The 19,304-nt window shown below is 39.0% G+C and overlaps 3 protein-coding genes across 4 annotated transcripts in view; all 3 read right to left on the reverse strand.

The window, feature by feature from the left end:
- The window catches only part of RB195_021092 (uncharacterized protein), a gene marked incomplete at both ends in the record, with an annotated part of 29,680 nt that extends 23,518 nt beyond the window's left edge, over positions 1–6,162 (reverse strand). Inside the window, 2 exons of the mRNA XM_064207653.1 lie at positions 829–1,032; positions 6,120–6,162. Of these exons, the coding sequence (XP_064063534.1) occupies positions 829–1,032; positions 6,120–6,162 (247 nt within the window). The remainder of the gene's footprint in view (positions 1–828; positions 1,033–6,119) is intronic.
- Positions 6,163–6,193: 31 nt separating this feature from the next.
- Positions 6,194–6,516, reverse strand: RB195_021093 (uncharacterized protein; the record flags this gene model as incomplete). Its single annotated transcript, XM_064207654.1, has 2 exons — positions 6,194–6,245; positions 6,311–6,516. The coding sequence occupies 2 exons, from the start codon at positions 6,514–6,516 to the stop codon at positions 6,194–6,196; spliced, it is 258 nt and encodes an 85-aa protein (XP_064063535.1).
- Positions 6,517–10,982: 4,466 nt separating this feature from the next.
- On the reverse strand, positions 10,983–16,877 carry RB195_021094 (uncharacterized protein; the record flags this gene model as incomplete). 2 transcript variants are annotated; one of them, XM_064207656.1, is made up of 9 exons in its annotated part: positions 10,983–10,990; positions 11,050–11,098; positions 11,553–11,597; positions 11,774–11,887; positions 12,023–12,094; positions 12,211–12,300; positions 13,117–13,360; positions 13,497–13,503; positions 13,650–13,710. In XM_064207656.1, 9 exons carry the CDS (start codon positions 13,708–13,710, stop codon positions 10,983–10,985), a joined length of 690 nt encoding a protein of 229 aa, XP_064063536.1. The 2 variants fall into 2 exon arrangements, with proteins under 2 accessions (XP_064063536.1, XP_064063537.1); XM_064207655.1 differs by lacking the exons at positions 10,983–10,990; positions 11,050–11,098; positions 13,497–13,503; positions 13,650–13,710 and adding an exon at positions 16,813–16,877 and having other exon boundaries at positions 11,526–11,597.
- Positions 16,878–19,304: the final 2,427 nt, after the last annotated feature.

A 19,304-nucleotide genomic window follows, 5' to 3' on the forward strand; every position in this document is an offset into this window, starting at 1 on the left:
CAAGATTAATGTTAAGTTTTAGAGTCGAAGTTTCGTATTCGCTCAAATTCAAGATATTCACCTTTCAGAGGTAATCTCACTTGTAAGGAATGTCAGCAATGTGTCGGAAACAGACGACTATTAATGTATATAATAAAAGAATCAGTACGATTAATATTACTAACGCCGCTTTCACTGCTGAAAACGATATTCTCAGAAGGGATCTCGTTCAGTAGAACAAATAGAACGCTTTTTGGGGTTAAAGGTAGCAGTTGGGTCTAAACCACGATCTGTATAGCTACAAGACACATTAGCATGCTCCAACAACTCGTTATGGAGAAAGGATTTTTTGTAGATTATCCTCAAGAGCTTAGCCCTTGCAGAACTCTTACGCTCACATAGCAACTGCATGTTTTACCACCTTTGGCCTTTTACTGAAAAACATGTTCAAGGTAACTATGTTTCTGCTTTCCGCTGTCTTCATCTTAAGAATACGGGAGAAGTCAGATGACCAAAAGAAATTCGAAAATTTGTATCAGGTTGTGAATAAAGGTACTACGATCCTCGCTATTTTGGTTCTTAATGTTACATTTTCAAATTTGAGGCGTATTCCGCGCACTATTTCCGATAATAGTTTCATTCTAGACAAATTTTTAACCATTCTATAAGGAACTGAATCAAACATGGACAAAGCGAAACGAGGACAAACTCTTAATAGCGTGCCGAGTTTTTGCACCACTTCAAATATAAAATCACCATCAATCTTTTTTCAGAGAGCACAAAAACTACTGCCAGCAGTTTATTTTGATGAATATTCTTGTACATAGTCTGTTTGGAGAAATTCAATACCTTGTGTACATTGGCATTGATCCTTTCCGAACGCTCCTTTCACGCAAACACCATTCGCGCATTGGAGGTTGCACACTTCTTGACAAAGCGATCCAGAAAATCCAGGCAGACATCGACATGCGAATCGTCGCGTCACGTCGTCCACACGACACGACCCACCGTTCAGGCAGATATTGCTTGCACAGTCGCGCTCCTCGCAAAACGCTAAAAAAACGAAGGGTTTTGCATCATATCTGCAGCACGAAAGAATCGAACTAGGTTCAAACTTTCTCGTGTCTTGTAACGTAACATTTTTCTAATCAACCTCTCCCTATTTAAGACTACGAAAAAGGCGAAAAAGCCGGTGCATTAGACAAATAAAGGTTCCATCAAAAAGCCTCCAGGGGACACCAATAGAAAACAATCGAACTAGAATTGTCAAATATTGAATTATCAATGTGATAACAATATATGGCAGGGTAATCACAGTCGTTTGACTGAGAGAAATGCACACACACTTCTCAGAAGCGTAGTGCTCAAGAGCTGGAACCTAATACGTGACGTCCTTGTGTTCACCACTTTTGTCTGAGATCCACAGCAAAATGTACACATGTATGTCACTGAGGTTATTTTCACCTCTCCTGTGCAGAAGAAATCATCACTTCCGAATTATATTGCATTCAGAATTTATTTTTGCCATGCCGCAATGATCAGCTGAATAGAAGGAATCCCCTTTAACAATATTATTTGAGGCATTTCTTTTTACTACGTTTCCTGTTCCCAGGTACTGCTTTCGACTGTTGAAAGTCCTAAGAACTCCGGAAATATTTTCCTCAGTTGACTTGGTCGCGCTTACACGGTGAAGCACTTGAGATGCGGTCGAGAGGTCGGCCTTGTTCGTATACACAAGAAAGGCTGCAAATTCAGTTCACAGACGTCGTCTCTAACCATGGAAGGGAATGCGCAATGTTTTAGACTGTTAGGATGGAAACCACTAAACGATGCCTCTTTGAAGGACATTAGAGGCTAAATCGAGGACGAAGACGGGTGCGCCGATTAGAAAAAGCATCATTCTTGCAAACTTCTGGATAACTAGTGAAATCATACGAATGAATCCTCATATTTTCCTTCCACAATTGCTGTCACTCATAGCGCTGGAATAATCGACAGCCCACATAATAATTATCAATCGCGCGAAGGTCATGTACAAACATGCGACTGCGACGGATATTCCCTGGTGAGATTGTGGCAGATCGTCATCCTAACAACAGTCATCAATCGTGCACTTAGCTCAGAAAGAACACAACTTTCTGATCCCACAGTCCACTTCACTATCCTGGCATATTTAGGTCCTCTATTGTATTTCTGTGTGGCCAAACAGTAAGTAGTAGTGGCCAAACAAATAAGCTTACTCTTCTAGGAACTCGCTCGAAGTGTTAAACAGCTGCATACGAAATTCCAAAAGTCGAACATTTCCCAGAAAGCTAAGTTTGAATAAACCACCGTATGAAGGCAGCATATCTAAAATTGAAGATCGTAGGATCTCCACCAAAAATAGTTATGAGCCCTGTCACCCCAATTCCACTTAACTGCCGTGGAAAACGTACTTTCCTATGCAAATCCATAAGATCTGACGAAACGCAAAGATGTTAGACCCTAGTTCTACCACTAACAGTCGTGGATCATTGAAAAATGATATAATTGTTCTACTCTCTTCAATCACTTAATTTAATTCAATCTCCAGAACCGCGTCCAGCTTCGAAATGTTCTTGGAGAAATCGTTCGTTAAATTATTGATTGATATAAAAGGATGTGCCAATGCTGTTTTTAGCCGCTCTGTAAACACGGCGAGAAATGCAGAACTTGTTAGAAGTATGTAGCGCACATTTCCAAGTTATCTGACTAGTTATCGGTATGGCTATCAAATCGATGATCTCGACAGATACACGTTGTTCGCTCCCGGTTCAGAAATTTCACTTGGTCAAGTTGAGCACATGAACAGTAAACGACTTCGATCTCCAGCTCCAACTGTGGACATCTCCAACTATGCACATCCTAGTGCGAAGAAAACCAGACGGTCCATAATGACAAAAGAACAGTGACATTCTAATAGCGCTCACTAGCGCTCATCCTGGCTAAATACCGCCTTGTTTTTCGTTTCCGCTATGATACGGTGTGTCTTCACGACAGAAACAGGCACTTGAGACGGAGAACCGCTTTTCGGATGTCGCTTTGTTTTTTTTTCCGGAGACATGAAGTTCCTAGCATAAGACGTTAAGTGATCGGGTGCGGTGGCTACCTTTTCGAAGGGGTAAAAACGCAATGAGGCGTGTGCTGTTACGACTTACATCGACACATCTCTAAACCTGCAAATATCGCCTTGGGAATTGGAATTTGTTCGAACTAACGCCCAGATAGATACTAAGAGGAAGTATTGTCCATGTTGGTACCAAAATAAGAGCATTTTTAGAAAGAAGAATAAGGAAAACGCAGGAATTTGGAAGTAAAAGTGAGTTAGCTTGGAGAGATCGAATAGATTTGTGCGATGCGGTATATTATGCTAGTTTCAAAGAAAACAACCTAGGAATAAAGAAACACCATCGATCAACCATATCAATCAATAAGTTCAAATCATCTCACGAAATTTCATGAAGAATGAAGATGAAAGATACAGTGCATGATGTTGACCAATCCCTTTAGGATACGCCAATGCGATCGACTTCAATTCGGAATGATTTGAGGTTACTGAACGCGAGTTCATGACTTCCGGGAACCAGCCAATGCATCATGTCAGTGCTTTCATTCATAAATTGACCAGACCACTCTAGTCAATTTATCGATACCGGAGGAATGAGAGCCCCTTACCGATTGTGCTACACATCCGCGAATTTACTACACGAAGGAACTCGAGAATTTCTTGGCTGAAGAAGAGAACAACTCATCAAAAATCGTAAATAACTACTGTATGGAATTGGAGCACACTCAGGTGCTAGCCATGAAGGGTTGAAAAATATAAACTATATCTGAGTAACGTGCTTCAAGGAATAAAGTGATGTTCTCGTAAAAAAAGAGGAAAAGAGTGCTTGTGTACGAGTTGCAGAGAAAGAAGTGTGGAAAGGTTGTATTGCCTGGAAAACGTTGTCGAGCTCTATATAGTCCTTATCTTATTTTTATTTAAAAGGTCTGAAAGTTCTTATGTCTTAGCCTCTTAATGTTGAATAAAACCTAGCATGAACTATTTGAAGAATCATACAAAAAGAGCCTGTCAAAATGGGGATAAATCTGTTTAAAGATGTTAATATGCAGAAAATTTAGGTTGGAATTTACGAAGTGTAAAAACGAAAACAAAAACAGAACAGAAAAGAGAAGAAAAGAAAAGTCTCTCTGTAGAAAAGTGAAACAAAAAAATCGAACAGAACAATAAACTGTGTTTCTTGAAAGTAAATGAATGAGTAGCAAGAATTTTAATAAGGACTTGGAAAAAAATGATTGAAAGGTCATACAGTTGAAAAATGTAAATAATGACCACTATGTTCTCCTGAAACAGCCCACGTAGTAGCGTAGTACTTTTCCGAGAGAAAAAGTCTGTTCCCAATTTTTTTTTTGTAAAATAGTCATTTCTATTCGCACTTTCAAAACACTTCGATACTATCCATAAATTCAGTTCCGAAGGTGTTGTTCCAAAGACTACGGCTATTTCTGTGCAGTTCCATATAAGTTGTTTGCTTACGATCCACAATAGGCCCAGGAAAGTCCAACAAAATGGACTCAACATTGCCGTTTTGGTTTCCATGATGGGAACTAGATCACAATGATATTCAATACTTAAGTGTACGAATAACCGGATGGGATACAAAAACATCTGCGGTACTCCACAGCATAGGTATGAACAGGACGGTAATGAGATTGATTTGTTTCATAGATTCGAAGATTCGAAGGGTTTCATAGATTTCATAGATTCCTGAATTCGAGAAGATCAAACAGCTAATCTGTAGAGATCCTTTCAAGTGACGCACTCGACTGCTCGCATCTTTCTCAACACTATTTCACGTTGACCTTGCGACTTTTGATGAGAATATGTGCATTCCTGAACTTTTATTGCTGCGAATAACTTACACAATAGATACTTTTTGCTAGTAGGAAATTAATTCCTAGAACAATTTTTTGTAGGGAAATATTCTAGTGGGAAGATAGTTAACCATTAGGTTCATATAAAATTCGAAATATTCTTTTCTGAACGTTCCAGAGGACTATTACTGACACATTAACCTGCGCACAGTTCGGCATACCTGATCGCGCAACCTTTCGCGTTCACTACCGCAATGTTGTTCGCATTTGGATGATTGTTCGGAGATCGATGTGGAATTGATTGTGGAGACTGTGTTGGCCTTAATAGCCGCCACTATTTCTGACAACATCTGATGTCAAATTCGAAACGATGTGATTCATAATGATGAAGGAATATCGGCACAAACAATGGAACAAAGTCTGCATACATCCGTTCATGTGCGCTCATGTAGCATGGTGATTATTCGGCGGATTATCCTCACTAATTACGATTCCAATGATCCCGAGACACAATCCTTCTATTATCCGCCTATTCACATGGCAATCACCGCCAGGACACGGCATACGTTCATTTGTTTCGGGTCACCTGGATAGAGAAGGGGTTTTTAGCGGTTCGCCGTTTCATGGATACAATGGTGGATCGCAGAAGGAGCAGCTAAGTCCCTTTGACAGATAAATCGCAAGAAGATTGTTCCTTGAATCATACCTTGAATTTGCTAGAGAGATAGAGAGAAATATTGTCACCATATGCATGCGGAACCTACAGGAACAAAATGTCAGTTCATGGCATCGTAGCTAATTCTTCACCTACAAAGACGAATAGGCAATTAACCATCTGATTTTGTTGTTAGTAGGAATAGAGTCTATTCGGGTGGGCCAGTCCAAGGTTAACTGGAAAATAATCTGCTGATATTCAAACATCACTAACCTTTTCACCATTTCTTTCACCTTGACCACTTAGGGTCGAGGACAAGATATCCACTAAAACAAACAAAAACATCATAGGCGCTGTCTCATGGAGGTGACCATCTTGGTCCCTGATTTCCTGCCTTACAGTGCTGTGTCTTGAACAATAACAGCAGTATTGACTCAGAGTCATTAACCTTTTTGCGAGAGGTGAGATTGAGATCTTGTGACCTCTAGCGCCCAGCATAACAGCAAAGAATTCCGTGCGGACCGTATATGGTCGATTTGATTGATGTATACATCTTTATGGAAGAGGGACAACATTCTGGACCACTCACCTCTACTAATTAGCAGGCTGCTAACGATGAGGACTGATCGCATAGTAGTGCATAGGCGCTCCAGAACCACGGACTTAAGCCTGGTTTCCGAGCGGCCGCCAGAATAGGTAGCAGGTGCAACACGTCCTATAGACACCGCAGGTCAAATGCAGGTCAATCAGCAATCAATCAATTAGCAGTTTTCGGAGGACCTGCTTTTCCGGGTCAGGTTGTTGTAGTCGAGTGCAGCAAACAGTGAGCTTGAGTACCCGAATGAGCACACAGGGATTTCGGAAGCAATAATAGGACAAGGAATGGGCGGAGTCACTGGTTCGACTATGGTGATGGCTGGAGGTGCACACAGCTGGAGGGATCGTCGAGGTGCGAGAGGGCGTAGACCATTGTGGGGGCGGCGCATGAACGGCTAGATTACGCCAGAGATTATGACCATGCTGGAGACGTGTCTCATCGCGGTGTGCTCATAAAAAATAGCTAACGGTCGAAGTAGTGCACCTGCTGGACTTCGTCACTCTCTGTCCTCATGAAAATCGAATTCAATGGGCCGGTAATGGTCACTGCAAGGGCAGAATCGTCAAAACGAAATCTTAGTTCGGGTTCTACAGATCGCTGTTGATCCGGAAAGTGCAACAAGAACAAAGAACAACAACGAAGTATTTCTTTGGAAAAAAAACAGAAGCTTTAGTACGGATGATCAATTTTCAGCAACCAGTAAACCGTTGGAATACATGGCAAATAAAAAGGTTAGAAAAACATGAGTTCCTCGTTAAAAAAAAGACATATCCTCGTTCTCTACTATATTTTTAGAAACAGACCACTTATTTCACTGGTGATAGTCTATGATTGCGGAATGATTGAGTCCATAGTCAGTAAAAAACTTCTAGAAATATTCCGTGGCGGCTGAACGCGTATCTTTTCAAAGGAGTTTTATGTTGCATTTTACCGAAGATTCCTCTCATTATTTCACCTTCTTTGTCCGTGTTTTTACAAAAGTTTAATTTCATGAAGTAATTTTGACAAATTGAGAGAGTCATGTGGTCTCTTTTTTCAACACAAAAATCTTCTTCATTACCAGCAGCAGATCTACACCACTATGGATGAGCCTAGCCAGAATAAAAGAAAAACAATTTAAAGAAAGCTTCTGCTAATTCTGCATACAATGGTGGCGAAACGAGTTTACGAGTTCTACAATGTACAGACGACAGAATAACCGAATGAAAAACTCGAAAATCTTTTATAAAATGTAAAATTGTCAAAATTGCGCTACAACTCTTACTAGTCCTCATCCGTGGTTCATAATCGGAAGATTTTCATACTAGATCAGCTCGATAGTTTCCATTCATCCCAATTCCACTGATCACCATTTTTTCCCTCTTTTTGTGGGATTGGAACATCAAAAAACTAATCAGGAAAATAAGGAATGCAGGAATAGAGGACGAACAGAACGTAGAGTACGCAGTTTTAAATGTTTGCGTAGAATATTACTCATCTTATGCAGCTTCCGTACTATAAGGACGGAAGCTTCAAATATGAAAAGTGACCATCGAGTCATTGATGAAGCGGGATATACCGTTGCAAATGCAAAGAGGAAAGGATTTGCAATGCGCTGTTCAAAGAGCGTCTGCAGAAGTTCTTCTTTGTTGCTTTTAAAAATGCTCTTTTTTCTTCTGGCAGCAGTGAATAGACCTCTCCTACGAACAATTGTACGTTCCTTGTTGCGAATTCGCAGAAGTGCTGCTGCCATCGCGCTCGAACACCATTCGGAAACTATGCAAATTTTTTGAGGCCTTACTAAGAATATCCTTAAACTAATTCTCAAATGCGCACTATATATCTGTTTTTTTTTTTATCTTGCGCAGACGAAATGTCTCATATCTCTAGTTGCAGTTAGTTTCCGCTTTCGCTTAATGATTAAGAACAACCAGTAGTTGTAGAAATAAGAAGTTTCGACGTATTTCCTAACAGTTAAAGCCAAGCTACAGTTGTAGATCTTGTTCTTCCGAGATTCCTTCCTCTTGGAAAGGCACAAAATAGCTATTTACTTACCTCAAAAATTTCCTTTTGTATCCAATTGCGCTTTGCCAACTCTTTTTAATTCAACCTAAAAAAATTGCCATGCGCACAAAATAGGTCACAGAAAAGGGCAACTTGTTTCCAGCACTTCCATGTTAATAGAAAGCAGAAATTAAAAGTTGTAAGCAGTGCAAGATTTCTTCTGTGTGGTTAAGTTCAGCATTCTAACACTTCAGGAATAGAAAATCGGATTGTTCGTTACACGGGTGTTGACGTCCACATAACTCTCTCTCTCGAACTAACGATATATGGCGAAAGTGACTCAATAAGTAGTGTAATTGAAGGATGATACTTCTGGGAGTCTAATTAGAGAAAAACTAGGTCGTCTTAAGAACTGACTACATATAATCGCTCATAAACGCTCAAAGACGTTGTCGTAAATAGTAGTTTCACCCGTCTAATAGATAGGAAAGGCTATGAGCACCCTCACAATGGGTATCCTCACAACTATTGAGAGCTTTTACTCATAATTCAAAACATTACTCCTCTCTGCTATTAAAGAATCCCTGAGAAGTAGCATTAGTAACTGAAAAATGAAGGAAGGGAGCAGAAGTGGGTGTAGCCATTGACAAATGGGGTTGGCACTCGCTGTCTGTAGATTTTATCAGATAGAATCAAGAGATTTTTATTTTTTTTTTAAATTCAATAAAATCTGGTAACATCCGTAGTTCCCTCAATAACGGCTAGGATTCTGTGGGAGTTTTTCGCCTGGATAAAACTGATAAGTTAGTTCTTACACCTGCTTCACGTTCCAAATTTCGATCGACAACGGTGCAGTACTTGCTGCTGATAATATTCATTGGAATTCGGATGATTGCCGATAAACTGTACTTTTCCTGTGCTCCATGGTGACTCAAAGAGACTTAGAATACTTTGGTAACGTAGTAATTCGATATCTCTTACTGCTTTCTTTTTTAGAACCGAAGCTATTTCCTTAAACTTTTAGAAAGTATGGCACGCCTTTTCTCTTTGAGAAGGAATTTTGAGCTCAAAGATGGATTACGGTCCACCAATAGCTGTAGGTTGAGAGAAACATTGTTTTTTTTTCCATTTTTTTAGACAAGAAAAACTACTGTAAATGAATGAAGAACATACTCTCCGTTATTGTTTCTTCTATTATTCGTAATGTTTTTCAGCTATTCATCGATAGTATTTTCGATGCTTATTATTGTTATCCAAAATGTTTTTCTGATTGCTTTTTTGAGTATGAAAAAAAACGGCCACGATTTGTTCCTCAACCCAATAAGAAGTGACATTTATTTACATGTTTCGATGAGGTGAAGATGTCCAGTCGTGTCTCTTATGTTAGCGCACGCGGCCGGGTAGCATTTCCGAACGGTCCACAGCACGTACATATGCCTAATTGGTTGTGAGTAGCTCTTTTAGAGTGGGTAAACATGAGGAAATAATGTTGCGCATCACACTCAACACTCGAGAAGATGGTTTTCGGGGCTTCTTTGAATGGACAAGTAAGAGCAGTGGATAGTCAGGTTGACAGCCACTTCTGCTCGAATCTGGATCAACCCCCAAATAAAGTAGCAGTAAAGAGCAGTGGATAGTCAGATTGAGTAGTAATAATTTGCTTATCCTTTTATTCCTAGTGATATGAGATTCTCCAGATATTTAACACAAAATGAACACCCTCATTCTGCTAGTGGAAATATTCTGTAGTTTGAACGTTAGCTCCAAACTCTGCATTTTACTCAAAGTCAAGAAAACGTGGTATGGTGACGAAAATATTGGATGTAGGTTGCCCACCTATAATCTGCAGTTACAATTAAGTTCATTTAAATATCCTCGATCTGTACCTAACGTAACTTCATTTTAAAAAAAGATCTAAATAACATCCTCTTAATATAAACCACTTCTGTCCTATTTTGTAAAGTTGAGGTAGTGAGACTACCAGTGGTTCAATACATCTGAGTAGCAACTTGATTTTAATTGATTTTCTTGAGCTGTAGCCAAGATTGGTATTGATCATCTTTATTAAATAACAGCTAACGTTTCAACATGCCAAGATTCAAAGACATGAGCAATTTGATTATTTATATGTCACGGATATAATAATTGTTTTAAGATGATCGTTTTTTTTTGCAGTCGTTTCCGTTGGATTAAATCTTCGACTTGAGATTTGTATGCATTGTCGCTGCTTTTTATTAAAACTGGAGTGAGCGGCAAATGAGGGTGGCGTAGGTTCATGTAAGTTACACCTGTGCGTTCAAAGTACTGATAGTGCAGGTGACCTTGACGGGACAGAAGAAAACAATGCAACATTCCCTCTCTCCTTCTGTTTAAGTGCCAGTTCCGCATTACCCTCTTCAAGTCATCCTCGCCCTTCTTCAACTCACCATCACTGCCTGCTCCTCTGCTTCTCAAGTGTTTGAGGGAGGCGCTGTCCAAACACAAGTCATTCTATTCATTGACAATGATAGATGGTACACTATGCAGTAGAATTCAGAAAAAAAAACTGCTGAGGAGAGGTGTTTGCTGCAAATTTTCTTGCAAACATCCATTAACAACCACATAAGGTTTGGAGAGATAATCCAGTCCATTGCTCTACTAAAATCTCGAAACAAAATCATCTCTATTATCTTTCTAAAGGGTAAATAAGTAGAATTTCAAGGGAATCAACATTTCTGCCCTACATCTTGCACATTTCTGAGATTAAGTCACTCTAAACTTTTGCTTTCGGCTGTTATGTAAAACATGTATTTCCAAAAAAAAAAAACTCCTACTTCACACAAGGTGATTCACGAAAAAGTTGCACGCCTCCGCCGAGCAAATGAATGGTTTTTATTCATCTGAACAGAATTGATCAGCAAATGAATATACATATCTATTTACCACTGCACCTGCGTACCTTTAACGTTCAACAGTAATGAAGCCGGGTTACTTTTTTCTGGGTCAATCTGTAAAAAAAAAGGAGAAAGATACACACTTTGGAAACACTCAAAATAACGCGTCGGCACTGCACAAAAGTAGTAACAGAAGGGACTTATTTTCTATCATTGGCTGAGAAGATCCGAACCTAGCAGAAAAGTAGGTGCTCGGAACATTCAAAGTTAGGAGTTTACCAATCGATAAAGTTGTCAATTATTTCTGTGCTCCTTTCACGGACAAATTTTTTGAGTTCAGCAATCGATAACGTGGAAGTATCATATTTATTTTAAAATTGTGAAGTGCACAGAAATATTCCCTGCTCTTCAATCTAGGAACGCCGTTGCACCAAGTAATTTACAGGAAAAAAGGATAAAACACAAATTTTAGGCGAAGAGGAAAAGTATAGTAGCATAGTAAACAGGTACTATATAGAAAGCCGAATCCCAAAAACGCCGATCATTCGTGGTATATATTCAGCTCCACCAAGAGTTTCTTCAGGATAGCAACCTCTCCGCTGACCTCTAGCACCTTCAATGTGATATATTATTCAGTGTTCAGTTCGTCACATAAATGTTGCCAAAGGGGGAACAGGTCGCAATGCGGTAGTTTTACTAAATGTCGCTGACATGTACAATGAAAATTATGTACCACACTCACAAAACAGAAGAGTGGGTTTAAAAAGATTTTCATCAGAAGAAACTCACCTTTGATCTCAGCTCTTGATTTCTTTGAGTGAGTGAAACTATTTCACTTGTTTTCTTCTCTTTATCCAGCTTTTTCTTTTCACGATATCTGAGAGCGGCAGTACGGTTTTGAGCCTTTAAAATCTTGTTCTTCTACACAACAAAAGGAAGGGAAGACAAGAACCAAAAACACTTGAACTCTCACCACAATTCGAGAAGTACTAGAAAAGAAAAAAAGTAGGAAAATAGATGTTAATAATAGTATTGCACCTTTTTCTTTTCCCGCTTCTCCAGTTTCCACACTAATTGTGGTGGTGATTCAGGATCAGAAGAATACTGCGACTGAAACCAATAAATCATATTAAACCTGTTTCCTGCAAAGTAAAGAATATTCTTAATATAGAAAAAGAATAAAGAAAGAAGAATATAGTAAAGAAAGTTGAAAAAAAAAAACAAACGCTGGAAGCGGTCGAATTGGAAGGCGAAGATAACCAACGCTGTTCGATTTCGTGACATTCTCTCACTATCTCTTCGTAGATTTGCTGCTCCTAAAAAAGTTCATAACTAAGATATCTCCAGATTCTGTATCCAACTATTCTATTCTATTCAGAAGATTCTCCACTGCGTTAAAATCAGTAGGAGAACTAGTCCCTATATCTCAGTGAACTGATCATACAGCCTCTCTCCATCGTTACCGAGAAAATCGGCAGCCTAATCCAGCAACATCAGTATGGTAGTATTCATTCTGAGAACAGAGGAAAAAAAAGGATTTTACAAAGGCCTATCTATGTCTAAAACAAAATTTCAAAGGGTTGAATTTTTAATCTCAAATTACTTTTTTGCACTGTTAAAATATACAAAATATTTGGTTGTCTAACTTTCCATTCAAGCCAGAAAGTTTGATAAACCTTTAAGAAATTACAACACTTAGAGACAGGCGACTACTACAGAGCAGAATTGTATCCATAGCTATGCAATGTTTCAGTGGGCATCAAATTTTGAAAGAAACTCATGGGCAAAACGTTGTATAAAATCATAAGCGCAAGGATACTAGTTAAAGAAGTGCTTGGATCCGTTAGTAGAACTTAGAAAAACTATCATTTCAATGGGTGAATTCCATAAACGCAAAAAGTTGGAAGAAGGATTACGCTCAACAGCATACCACGTTGCGTACGGCTATGCATAACCTCGTGCGTATTTAGATAAAATTCAGTTTTTTTTTCTTCCTTTCTTTGGTTCTACAATGTAAAACAGAAAGAATGAGGGAAGAACAAATTGTTATGTAATAAAGTGTAATGCAAAAAAAGAAACCAATAACTGCAAGTTCTAAGAATGTCTTGAGGAAATACAAAATTTATAGTTACCTCAGGTCTTGCGCTCGAATCCCCATGCGAATCAGAGACAACGGGAGGAGGTGCTAAGCAAGGAGATTCATAGATGAAGCTTAATGGTGTTGTCGACGTATATAAAGTTGCGAATTCCGGTAGATTTATGGTAGTAGGATAGCAATATGGTTGGTCAAATGATGAATTGAATACGGGTTGATCATTTGTGGAAACGGTGTCCACGGCGTTCCCTGCAGGCTCAACAAACGCAACACCAGCATTCCTAGAAAAAAAGAAAGTTGACTCTCATTCAAAGACAGCAAAAAAAAAAGAACGAGAAGAGAAATTGAATGTTACTTTCGAAAGTGAGTGCAGAAATAGTGCAGTAAGTTGGTACAAATCTAGAGAAAGTCACTTACTGATGAGCTGGTCAGAGTGGACATTTCCTTCACATAGTTGTTCTCGGAATGTTCAGGAATTGCGGTAAAGTGTGTGGAGTACGGATGATGATGCATGACGTAGAAATGTGATCAATACGGCGATGCGGCTCTGCTGCGCCACGCCTTTATAACCAGCCGCGGAAAACTGCGATAAGCGGCCTTTTCGACTCTTTCGGTTCGACACATCCGACATATCCACGCAAAGAGCAGAACAGCGGTTTTTTTAATCGTCTGCCCAAGATCAGAAACGATATTCTGCGGACATATGTATGCTTCAGTAGTCATTTTAACTCAACGATTGTTTCTTTCCTGAAAACAAAAAGTTCCCTCCACTATGTAATGTTGTGTAACTAAACGACAATCAGATACATAGAAGTTAGCCAAAGATCGCAGTGGGCTAGATACTAATCGAGGGATTTATTTTCACTTTTCCTAAGATATACAGGGTATTTGAATCAGCAAACATCTGTAAGAACCATTCAGTAAATGAATGTCCGACTTACTGTTATTATTGACAACGGCTATAAAAGAACTCAGGACGATTTGTAATTGAACTGAGTGGAAAGTGGAAGAAAAACGAGTGAATGAATCAGATTGAGCAGAACTTCATGAAAAAAAAGAAACGCAGCAGGATTGGAACATTGATTGGGTTAATGAAAGAATGAATTCGTGAAAGAGGTTAAACAGGATTGAGTTAACAAACAAATAAATTCGGCATAAATTCGTCATATTGTGATAGTAAGAAGTAATTACACAAACACATTATCACCTGAAACATTACCAAAGCGACATAACTGTACTACCCAACAACTTCCCTGTAGTCATAGAAGACTAGACTATAGAGTACATATCATAGAAGACTCATAACCTATTTTTTCGACATCTTAATCTCTAAATTAGGATTTAGGAGAACATTCTTTAGACAGTGGCTCTAATATTCCGAACAGCTAGCTGTTCTTCCTTTTTCTTTTTGGAGCAGCAATAGCAACGGCGTTTGGTGGTGACTCGAGAGATATTTATCTTTAATGCAGCATTCATGCATTCCAAAGTCTCCCATTTCTATACATGTCCTCCTTAAGGGAACCAATCACCTCAAAGAAACGGATACATCGCGCAGCTGACTCACGACCTGAATCCTAGAGCGGTTGCGTAAGTAGGGTCAAGCGTGTAGTTGGGGAAAAAAACTCTCCTGAAAACGACTAGAATGCTAGACACCTAATAAATATCAAAATAAAATATTATAATGTAGTAATTATTAACAACAAATAGTGCTGTAATAAATACTAGTATATAATGCTATAGGTAAACTAAAATTATATAATATAATATAGACGTACCAGATAGCTCACTGCAATAATTAGAGAAGTGTGTTAGTACATATGTGCACATACAAATTCAAAACATGGAGATGTTCCTAAGGAAGCGAGCGACACAATTGATTGATTTCTTGATTTTTGCAGAACCACAAAAACAACTGAAAACGATGCAGGACACGTTCTAAGGCATTTCCATTTGTTGCTACTACTACTTGCATACAATTTTACTCCTTGACTGTAAATAGAGACGGTCAATACTTCGATCTCCGGCGGAATCTTGAATTATACAAACAGAGGGAAAACTAATTGAGAAATATCCTCCACTGGTAATTTTTTTCCAAAATTGCGATACCTACAGCATTTATGCTCCACTTGGAGAAGATTTTAGCGTTTAACATTAATCCTGACTGGAAATTAGTGCTGAGCTGATCATATTTTGTTTTTTGGACCATGTTATAAATGTTTGAAGTAAACATTTGTAACATGGTCCAAAAAAAAAACTTGGAAAGACAAGTAAGGATGATTTTATTAATTTAATTAAATCACAAATTACATTAATTAGAATTACAATTAACTTTTTAGAGAGCTTTTTTTTAAATAAAAGTTGATGGAGAAACACGAAAACTTAAAAAATAGAACGAATTCTGAATTTTAGAAAAAAAAAACGAAGAAACTTGGGAAAAGTCGGACCAACTTCTGGATAAGGACAATCCTTCTGTATAAAATACTTTAGACCATATGAATTTTTATAAAGTATGAGCTGAGTTTTTGGACATTGCTTGAAGTCACGCAGATTTTCACGTTAAGCCGATAATCCGAAATTAGCATCTTTCTTCGTCGCATGATTACGGTAGAGCAGTCGAAATATCCGCTGCCACATTTTGATAGAGCATAAAAAAAAACCTTGGTTTCGAATCTTGATCCTTGGAGGTCCTCTCAGAAGCGGGTCGAAAAAAAAAATCAAAAACAGGAGGATAAATTCATCTTTTTTCTCAATTAGGCTGCAAAAGAAACCAGGATAGTTCGAAACACCAAATGTCGATCAAATATAGACAAAATCTGTCCGCCTCGAAATTGTTTTTTTTTAAACAATTAATACGAAAATTTGTCATTGTCTGGATAGCAGATGTTCCCATCAAAGTCTTTTACGTTAAATGCAAAAAATTCCGTTTCTGTCAAAAACTGATTCCGGACCGTTTCGATAAAAACGGCTCTTTACCGTGCTGTTCGGTGGCATCACTGCGCCTCTCACCAAAGAACGTATAAAAAACACAAAGTACGTACTTGAACTCTACCCGCTCCTCCTTTCTTCTCTGTTCTTTTCATTTTTTCCCGAAACTAGTACAGTACAATAACACTCGACGTAACAGATCAAAATAAAAATAAAAAAAAACCAGGCGAGTTCTATCTTTCTGGTCTTCATGAGTTTTAACGAAATTCAGCAGCCCCCATTTAAAAAAAAAAACTGTAATATTCTAACGTACAGTACCAATGATAACTATTGAAATATCGCTGAAGTGTGTAGCTTAAGCATTCAACGAAACATAGGCATCTCCATTCCAGATAACTATAGTTAGTATAATAGGTAAAAGTGTTAAATAGGTTAAAGTGGTAAAAGTGCAAGATAGGACAGAATCAAAGCGCAATTCATGACGGCTACAAGTCTGAGGTAATAAGCAATCACCTTGTAGAAACAGAGTGGGTTCTGCGTATACGGGGTCATAAATTATGGGGAGCAGGGTGATTCCGTCCATTTCTTCCCAATTACCGTAAACGACGGCCCGGAAGATCGGCGTGTGCACACGGCTGGCGCGCTCCAATCGAACTCGTCGTAGAAAATGGCGCTCCATAACGCTCGAAGCCGTAAGGAAGAAATGAACGGAACCACCCACGTCCCCATAATCCACGACTCCGTATAGGGATAACCCACCTGAAACCGGCACCACCCCAGATTCGTGGGGTGATGCCTTTAAGCATACATTCTTTCCATCTCATCGATAGGTTGATGAGCGGATGCAGCTGAAGGCGGAATTGACAACAACATGTTGCCTGTGGCTTGGTTCTTTAATTTTGTATTTCCTGTCCAGAACTTCTCTTTTTTACATTTACTCAACTGAAAGACAATGCTTCTTCCTGAATAAATTTAAATAATTAAGTGCAAGACACATAAGGGGTAAAGTGTCGTTGGGGGACTCAGTGGCGCCCTTATCTCTTGAAGTAAATAATCAAATCAATCGGGGCCCTAAGGCCTAAGCATTAGCCTTAGAGGATCTATGACATGTAAAGTTAAGTTACTAAGAGAAAAAAAGTAAATTAGACGGGAAATAAGGGCGCCATTGAGTGCCTCCCCCCCTCCCAACGACATTTTCCCCCACATTGGTGGACTACAATATGGTAGAGTGCAAGAGGAATGATAAGAACGAAAGTATAAACAAATAGAAGATTGAGTGAATACACAGAGAAGGAATACAGACAATCTGTTTTCACGCCACCCTGAAAACGGTTATGGGTACAAAGGCGGCAGTGCCTAATCGATATTCATCCATGATCTACAATCGGGTCAAAACTACATGAAACCTTGTGCAAATGCTCTATCAACTGCGCTCGAAGAATGGAACCAGGTGTTTAAATCGAGGTGGGACCTTTACTTATCTCTGCTGTACTGTTGCAGTAGGTGAGGACCACTATCACAACCTCTGGCTGCACTGGGACGCTTCGAGCACGCTACCTTACACAACTACACCGAGCCTTAGATCTTTTCCCTAAAAGATGATGGATCTTCTTAGGAAGAAATTGTGTGGAAATGGTAGACTTTGGAATGCATGGATTTTTCATTAAAGTCCAGTAGTTCTCAGATTGCTATCCTCTATCATTGGTATTGCTTCAGGAAAAAAGGAATGGGTCGCTGTTAAGAATATTAGAACTGTCATCTGAAAAGTTTTCTTTTACATCGTGCACATTCTTAGGATTTTCGATGCCAGGAAATAAGTTGCGAATATACCAAAAATATTTGAATGGCTTGAAGTTATTTAGTAGTACAGTATGTCAGTTTTGGTGTTAATGTATGTGTATATGTGTGGATTTGTGTGTGGTATGTGTGTTTAGTACAACTGCAGAAAAAAGAGAAATAATCCTTTTAGATAGCCGCTGGAGACCTCACTCAGAGGGACTATAAACGCTACATTGTTGAATCACGTCAGATTCCTAAACACAGCATTTGCAAGCGGCAACGTGTTAGAAAAACCGTTGGGTTTGGAAAGTGCAGTCACTATTTTTATTTCAAAAAAAGGTGATAAATGATACAGTAAGATATTAAGTTGTGAAGTCTAAGAAGTGATCGTAAAGCACTGAGTTTTATCACAGTCATGCTAAGGTATTCTACTTTTTTCAAATTAAAAGTTTGGAGATTTTGTGCTGGTTGCTTTTTTGAATGCGGGTAAAGGATAAAGGATAAAGAGTCTGGCGTTGATCAATCCGCTTGGGATCCGCCACCACGTTCACTTCAATTCAGAATCGTTTGAGATTTACGAACTTGTAACTGGCCTATACAATGACTTGAGGGGGCTAGCCGATGTGTCAAGTCAGCGTTTTTATCCTCCCAGACAAGTCTGGCACCGATTTATCGACCCCGGAGGGATGAAAGGCTTGGTGAGCACTAGGGCAGATTCGAACCTCCAATCGATCGTGCAGTCGGCGGAACCTCTTACCGACTGTGCTACACCCGCCCCATGCAGATAGGCCCTAAATCTAATTTTTTCAACTTAGTTTTTGCTTCATTGACCTGGAATCTCGGAAAGATGCGCATAACAAAGGTAACATGACACAGAAACCCTGAAAAGAACGTGTTTTACTGTGGTTTTATCAACCGTTTTTTTAGAAATTGCATGGTGCCCTAGTTATCGGAGATCTTATCACAACTCCAAAGGCCAAATAGAAAAAATGGAGCAGTAGAGGATCCTGTGGAGTTGGCATTACATAGCAGGTCCTTGCTAGCAAATGCCTTTTCGGATTTCACCCACTTCAGTGTAAGCTACGGTTGCAAGTTATGTGATAAAAGTGGGTGTGGAACGTCATCCAGCATTAATATCACTGATCTAAAATAATGATAGGTTTGTAAGAATATGAATAGAGATTTGGATGTGATCTGTTCAAAGAACAAGCTGTTACTATAGCTCACATACGAGATGAATTGATTTGAAGCCTAGGGCGTATTTTGAATATGTTATAGTAAGTTCAAAGATTTGAGCTTGTTTGCTAATCTCGGGCAAGAAAATACCATCTCAAATCCAGTATCTGAAAACTTCTTATTAGTGTTAAAGCATGCCATCAAATATGTGCTCTTGAAATTAGGCACTTTATTGTTAGGAGCTAATAGAATTAATACCTCAGAGATTATTCCTGTGGCGTTCTGTAATTGTCAATCGAACACGGTCAGACAAAAATAAGTGTCATGTTTCATGTGCGCAAACAA

The sequence above is a fragment of the Necator americanus genome, chromosome X (genome assembly GCF_031761385.1).
Source record: "Necator americanus strain Aroian chromosome X, whole genome shotgun sequence".
Taxonomy (NCBI): Eukaryota; Metazoa; Nematoda; class Chromadorea; order Rhabditida; family Ancylostomatidae; genus Necator; species Necator americanus.